This window comes from Actinia tenebrosa, unplaced genomic scaffold (assembly GCF_029948245.1).
Source record: "Actinia tenebrosa isolate PJP-AT-01 unplaced genomic scaffold, QUT_ActTen_1.0 utg1515__unscaffolded, whole genome shotgun sequence".
NCBI classification, from domain to species: Eukaryota; Metazoa; Cnidaria; class Anthozoa; order Actiniaria; family Actiniidae; genus Actinia; species Actinia tenebrosa.
In genome coordinates, this window is record NW_028292591.1 from 245,978 (window position 1) to 253,598 (window position 7,621).

Consider the following 7,621-nt stretch of genomic DNA (forward strand, 5'->3'; position numbering starts at 1 on the left):
CTGAAGAGTTCAGAGAGGGGGCAGAGGTCTTCTCCCTACGCCACTCGTAGTGAGAGTTGGCCTTTCTTATGGCTAAGTACAGTTACATCAGTGGGCCCACTAGCTCAATCCACTTACAGTATTCAAACATATTACGTTATGATTCAGTAAAATTCATTTGGTGTATGTTTTAGAAATTTGAACTTTCTTTTGAAACTCCTTGACACTGATATGTTATACGGAGTATCATAAATTGGTTGTGGCGAAATTCAGCGATAAAGAAATTAATTCAAATCAATAGTGCAGTTGAATAGACTAGTTACTCTTCTACAATACACCAAAACATTAAGACAGCAAACTTCATTTGGTGGTGTCGTAATATCCATTTTATTTCATTTTGATAACTAAGCAATTGATGCGTGGTGCATGATATTTAATTTAACTCAACTTTGCATGATTTCGTCAATGAATTTGCCGTAGTAATCTTCACTTTCCGAATCATTTTGTTGGGCATCATTTTGCATTCCCTCTTTATTTATTTTGGGGTCTGCCATTTTTCTATTGTAAATGTCAACTTTATTGTTGATACTTTGCATGCACTGAAAGGAAAGGGGTTGACCAAGACGTTCAAGAGGACAGTCAAGCATCAGAAAAAAGTTTTTGACAAAATTCTCATTGCTGGATACCATGTTAACACCTCTCCTCTTGTAAACATCCAACCAATAAGACATCATGGTCTCGGGGTCTTTGACACCAGCAAATGACACCAATCCTCCTCTTTTGGGAGCCGGAATGCCTTGTCTTAAAAATTTCATAGCAGCAAACATTCTCCACATGTACTTGCTCATTTTCAGCAAACATTCTTCTAGGATTTTTCCTTGACAATGAATGTATTCCTTGATGCTCTCGCCCCAGTTCTCTATCATAGATACCCATAAGTCGTTCAAAGGCAGTTTAGCTGTTTGGTATTGGTTTAGCTTCATTTGGGTTCCTCCAACCACATGACGTATGGCGCCACGCGTGTGATAAGCCTCGGCAGCGTACAGCAAAGCCTTAGCAAGAATGGCTGTTAATTAAACAAAAAGATTATTATAATCTGGCAGAAAGTGTATTTACGTATTATTCTTATCTTTTCAAAAAGTGACCAAAATTTCAATATACTTTCCCAAAGATGTACATAGATTTACATAGAACCGCAAGCGATCGCATTTATCTTACAAAAGGATGGCTAAAAGATGTTCAACTACTAACCGAATGAACAAAAAATATATTTTGTTAAAGAAATGAATAACGAGATGTGAAAAGAAAGAACTCAGAAAAGAAGCTGAGTTTCAGATGGGATTTAAACCCACGTAATCTAATCCAACCACTGAGCCTTCTCGTATTACTCTCTTTGTGATCTACGGTCGTTTATGTAGTATTTCTCATACATGAACTGCAATTCAGTAGTTATTACGATATATGTACTGCGGTCCAACAGTAACTAATTATCTCTAAAAAATATGATATATATATGTTCTTTTTTAGTCAATTTGAGTTGCTAAATAGTTTGGGTATAATCAGTTATAGTGTTCATTGGCGTGCACGGTATGATTTTCACTCAGATCGGGCTATATATAATAGTGATTATTATTTCTTATTGAGGACCTTCACTAACTTACTGAACTGCTAATCAGTCGATCTACAGATAATGTTCTTGCTATGCTACATGCTTAATCAAAGGCAATCTAATCGTGAAACATTAGCCCAGTAATCTATATTCCATTGCAAACCTAAACTATCTTTGGGTGATCCATAGCCGTTCTGAAGTACAGATATTTGTTCCACTAGTTGCTGATACTTCTCGTTATGCGCAGCTCTTGATACTTTAGCCAAAGGAACCTGTGAATCGAGTGCCTTGATCTGACTCCGCCATGTTTGCAGTGCAGTAGTTCTTGCGGAATCCGATTGAAGATTCAACAAAGCTGTTTCCCAAAGTTTTTCTGCAAATTCTTGGTTATATTTGAATACTTTGTAGTAAGAACTTGCAAGTTCTTGCATTTGGTAGTTGATAGTACCTTCTGCTGCTTTAACCTGGTTTTCAAAATTTGATGGGAGACCCGAGAATATCGAGGGCATGGCGTATTCAAGAGTAAAAGCGTAAACATTGGTATCAAACACCAACTCTGAAGGCTTTCCAAAGCCGTTGCTAGGATCTTGAAAATACTTATTGAATTTAGCGGTTACGGAACCAGAATCCTTGCCTATCAGTCCAACATCATAATCAGACGTGCAAGAGGCAGTTCCATAAGGTTCTGGATAGCAGACAGAGGAAGGGATTCTGTTTAACGCTTCATCTTTTCCACAGGACATCATGGTTCCTTTACTGACCTCCAACAACACATGAGTCACAAACAGATATCTCGCTGCTGTAATATAAAGAAGTTCCAAGCATTTCCCTGTTTTTCTGAATTGTGGATTGCTTTTTGTTTTCCCCCAGTCATTATTCCTTTTAAAGAATTCCCTTGCCCTAGAAGCAGCGATGAGAAATGCCTCGTCTTTCAAATACGGACCAAATTGGCCTTGCTTTTTCCACATATCTCTTCCCTCCATCTTTTGGAAACCGTACTTATCAATGATGTTTTCCTTAAACCATTTAATGTCATTTGCATTGGCCAAGTTTTCATCTTCATAAAAATTCAACCTTAAAGAAAAATGTTATTTCATTAATTGTAGTATAATCTAAGCATTGAAATAAAAATAATTATGTAATATAATAAAATATATAAGAACCTCCCATTATTATTATTAGTAGTAGTAAATATTTATATATATATAATAATAATAATTATCATTATCATAGCATTATAGCATTATAGCATTATAGCATTATAGCATTATAGCATTATAGCATTATGGCATTATGGCATTATGGCATTATGGCATTATGGCATTATGGCATTATGGCATTATGAGAAATGTAATAAATAGCGCATTTATACACAACGTCTCAATGCGCCTTACTTCTGAGATCAGTGGAGGACTTTACGGGAGACATATTTAGGTGCTAGTAGCAGCCGTGCCCAACTTACAATCATGTGTGGTTTGTTAGTATGTTAGCACCATGCCTAGAGACGATCCCCTACTCTTACGCGAATAACCATATGTAGATATTATTAAAAAGGCAGCACCTTCTACTCAGTTATTCTACTCAAAACCCTGGGTGTTGGTCCGGCCGAGGCTTGAACTACCTCCCGCACCGACAGACCGACGCTCTTACGAACTGAGCTAACCGGGTGGCTGTAATAATAGAAGGAGCATTGGATAAATGCTATGATTTGGTGCAGATTACTAACCCTGTATCATTCACTAACGTGCCATTCGTCTGATCAAAGAAAAACGCCTGATCCGTTTCAGGAAGTATGTCTTCCTCAACTCCAAAAATCTTGGCAGCTTCCTCTTCTGGGTGTAGCTCCCTTGGTACCTTGGTAATGAAAATAGCTTTAAAACACAAAATTATAATAGATGATAATAATAATAATAATAATAATAATAATAATAATAATAATAATAATAACTCATTATTTATATAGCGCACATATCCTGTGCTCATTGCGCTTTACAATCTTAAAAGTAAAGGTAACTATTTACAAAATCCTATACCTATATATATATATATATAAATGATACTTGATAAGAAAACTCGTAATAAGAATGAGAATGATAATAAAAGATAATCAAAACAAACTCCCATGAGTTCCACCATTCAGCCTCCACCCCGCTAGTGTAATAAATTACCTAATATTAAAAAAACAAAAAAACAAAGAACAGCTATTTATAAATTCTGTAAAAAGTTAAGTCTTGAGGTTCTTTTTGAAGCTGCCTACAGAACTTGATTTACGAATAGCTAACGGCAGCATATTCCAGCGTTTTGGCGCGCATACTGAAAATGCTCTATCCCCATAAGTCTTTGAATATGATCTTGGTTGTGTTAACATCTCATTACTTACCGGTAATGATCTAGAATGTGCTCGATAATGCAAATGCTTAGTTAAATAGGTAGGAGATGTCCCATTGAGTAATTTATAAACTAGTAATAGAAATATAGATAAGTTATAGTGCATGGGAACGAGGGCGAAAGCCCTTGGAATTAAATTCGGAAAAATTAATTTCCGACCTCGCTGGGAATCGAACCCACGACCTTCGGAATTGTACTACCAATGTTCTACCAACTATATGCACTATAACTTATCTATATTTCTATATCTTCATGTACTTCATAAGTGCTACGCGGTCCATATATTCTCATCTTTGCATCATAATTACCGCGACCTTACATCTATTTTACCCCGGCCTGCTCTCAGTCTGACCTCTAGCTCAGCTGGTAGAGCATCGGTAGTACAATTCCGAAGGTCGTGGGTTCGATTCCCAGAGAGGTCGGAAATTAATTTTTCCGAATTTAATTCCAAGGGCCTTCGCCCGGAATACCCTCGTTCCTATGCACTTATAACTTATCTATATTTCTATATCTTCATGTATTTCATAAGTGCTACGCGGTCCATATATTCTCATCTTTAATAGTTTAACTAGTAATAAAATCTTGAAAACAATACGATAATGAATGGGGAGCCAATGCAGATCCCTCAAGACAGGCGTAATATGCTGCAACTTGCCTACTTGACATATAACCTTCGTGTTTTGGACATATTGCAGCCTGAATGCGTGCGCCAGCTGATGCAACTAGTTTGTGGGAATCTTGGTCGGTGCAACAGTAATATCGTACTTTGGATGACTTACCACGCCTTTGCTGATTGTCAGCACTGCCAGTGTTATTACAAATAAGTTCATCTCGATTCACTGCCCTAAAATTATTAAAAAAGAATAAATAAAGAGCTGAACGGCGTATGGGAGCACGAAATTTTGAAAGTACGAATGCTTATTTTACATAATCAAAAGTTTTGGATATATACTATCGCTTGGAGTGCATTTGAGATACACAAGCAAATAGCTGAGTGGTTAGAGACCCCGACTATTACCTCTGACCTATCCTCCTCCTGCCTCATGGTACATAGCTGCATGAGTGGTAAGAGCACCCGACTATTACCTCTTATCTATCCTCCTCCTGCCTCATGGTACATAGCTGAGTGGTAAGAACACCCGACTATTACCCCTTACTTATCCTCCTCCTGTCTCATGGTACATAGTTGAGTGGTTAGAACACCCGACTATTACCCCTTACTTATCCTCCTCCTGCCTCATGGAACATAGGCCGTCTCGATTATGAACACCAATGACCGCGATGGAATCACCTAGAGCTATGCTGGCGGGAGTCATGTGATCCTGTTAGGGTCACCCATGCATGCAAAACAGGTCGAATCGCCTCATGTAAGGGAATCCGGACTTATGCTGGATTCCGGATTCCGAGACTCTTAATTACGGATTCTATAGGGGTCTGGATTCCGGATTCAAAAACATTTGTATTGCGGATTCCGGATTCCATATCGTTAATTTTCAGGTACTTTCTCTGAAAATTATATTTGATATACTTGTCAGTATAACTAGGGAGGTGTCCCTGGTATATATAACTAGCGTGATAAAAAACAATTGCGCATACATTAAGTTTCAGACATCATAACGTATCGCAAGGCCTGGATTCCGGATTCCAGAGTGCTGGATTCCGGATTCCAAAACCTAAAATCTCGTGGATTCCGGATTCCGGATTTCCTTACATTGGGCGAGTCGAAGGGTAGAGATCAGACGAACAGCGACCCCACTGGTCCGGGGCGGGCTGAGGGTTAATATTTGTTTATTGTCTCCTCCTCCTCTTGAAACTAGTTTTCTTAATGTTTTTCCCAGCCCCTCCTAATCCACAGTTTCTCTTGGCAATTTTTTGTCTTTTGGGAAAAAATTGTAAACTTATTTTTTTCAAGGCAGGAAGGGAATTGGAGCTGTGAATTGAAACTCATGTTAGAATTCAAATCTTTTGCTGTTTTGGATCAAAATCTGAGAGTAAAAATTAGGAAAACGTTTACGACCACTATGCGCGCAAACTGAAATAACGCGCTTGCTTTATAGTATAACACAAGCAAAGTATACATTTTCTGAAAGCTGAATAAACATAGTTTATGAAGAAATCTTCAAAATACGATTTTTTAGATTGTTGTTCACGTTATTGTCCTTGAAGCGAAATTTACCATGCCTCAGTAAAAACGTTAACGGACACGTACATTTTAAGCTATGTTTGCGCAAAATGTCTTAACATACTCAAAAGCTCTCGCTATTTTTGATCAAAGTTTGACGATTGCTGTTAGAGTGTTGTTTAGAGTAAAAAGCATCATAACTTTGGAAAGAAATTAAATTTCAAAAATCGGGGACACCCTTTTTCGGATTATGAGTTTCTTTTTAAACTCTTGCAAACTTGCAAGAAGTTTCACTAACATATGAAAGACAAAAAATTAAAGTTACGAAATTTCAAAAAAAATTTTTTCGAGCAAATCGTCATTTTTCGTATCCTAATACATATTTCATTCAATAATTATTCCGTCGAAAACAAAGGATTTAGTGTATCGTAGAATTATCTTATGGTGTTTATATTTTAAATTTGACATGGAGTTAAACTTTAATATTCCACCATTCATCGTCACGTCTTTCATCTTTCCCACTCACCGAACTTCTGATGCATTAAATCACTCCCGACCCGGTTAAAGACGGACTGTCAAGCCGGGGAGAAAGCTTGATTAAAAATTGTAAAAAAAACTGGCGGTAAAAAATTAATAAGCGTCAAATGAACGAGAAAAATATATTGGTTGTTAAGTGTAACTATATATTTGTTATGAGGTTTAAATACGAGTTCTCATTTTCAAAGTACATAGAACTAGAATCTTCCAATTCGAACTTTCATTTGGTAGGTCCTGATTTTTATATCATTTCACCACATTTCAAATTCATCTGAGACCTGAGGATTCTTTTTAAAAAAAGAAAATAAAAAATTCAATGAAAAAGTTAATCAGTTTAAGCGTGAGTTCTAGGGCTGAACAAGAATAAAACTGCTATATGTAAACGCCTTATAGGGCGGCGATAGCTTACTCGACCTTACGATCATGATCAATCATGCCAAAGAACGGCGAAACTCATGGGAAAGACAGTTACAAAAAATATATATGAAAACAGTAACATTTCACAGGAAACTTACTTCTCAGTTGAACAGCCCGTAAATTCGAATAGCTGTCTACCAGCCTCTTGACCTGACTCAATGGTCTACTTCGAATCCGAGATTACAGGTATATTGGTGATTAAATAATGCGTATATATACGGTACGACGGTTTTTCTATTGACAGCCAGTTTTGCCAGAAAAGACATCAACCAACACATGACAGCTTCTAGGCCTTGCTTTCATTGGTACTAACACCAGGCATGGAAACTAGGAAAAACCTTTTTAACTACAAGAAGTCGAACTCATGAAACTGATTTTTTTTGGGGTCACTCAACAGATGACCACATGTAGAATGAATGCTGAGAATATTGTCAGAAAGGTTATAGGCACTTAAAAGGAATGCGATTAAGATATTAATTAGCTTCTCTTATTAAAGAGCAGTTAGAGAAATACGAAAAAAATGGCTCCAAATTTCTCATTTCTACATGCATTTTACTCAATGCCCTTTG

General features: G+C 37.1%; 1 protein-coding gene across 1 annotated transcript; it reads right to left on the bottom strand.

The window, feature by feature from the left end:
* Positions 1-342: 342 nt before the first annotated feature.
* LOC116308238 (uncharacterized) lies at positions 343-7,426 on the bottom strand. Its single transcript, XM_089025366.1, has 5 exons — positions 7,151-7,426; positions 4,756-4,820; positions 3,315-3,442; positions 1,752-2,662; positions 343-1,045 (listed from the first exon to the last, which is right to left on the bottom strand). The coding sequence occupies exons 2-5, from the start codon at positions 4,804-4,806 to the stop codon at positions 423-425; spliced, it is 1,713 nt and encodes a 570-aa protein (XP_088881492.1). The 5' UTR covers positions 4,807-4,820; positions 7,151-7,426; the 3' UTR covers positions 343-422.
* Between the last annotated feature and the right edge of the window lie 195 nt (positions 7,427-7,621).

What these genes read in the sequence shown, in the direction of transcription:
- LOC116308238 (XM_089025366.1), bottom strand. Translation starts at nt 4,806, where the DNA reads ATGAACTTATTTGTAATAACACTGGCAGTGCTGACAATCAGCAAAGGC. An exon ending in TGACAATCAGCAAAGGCGTG is followed by an intron (nt 3,443 to 4,755) that starts GTAAGTCATCCA and finishes TTCATTACCAAG; the next exon opens with GTACCAAGGGAGCTACACCC. An exon ending in ATCACCCAAAGATAGTTTAG is followed by an intron (nt 1,046 to 1,751) that starts GTTTGCAATGGA and finishes TTTAATTAACAG; the next exon opens with CCATTCTTGCTAAGGCTTTG.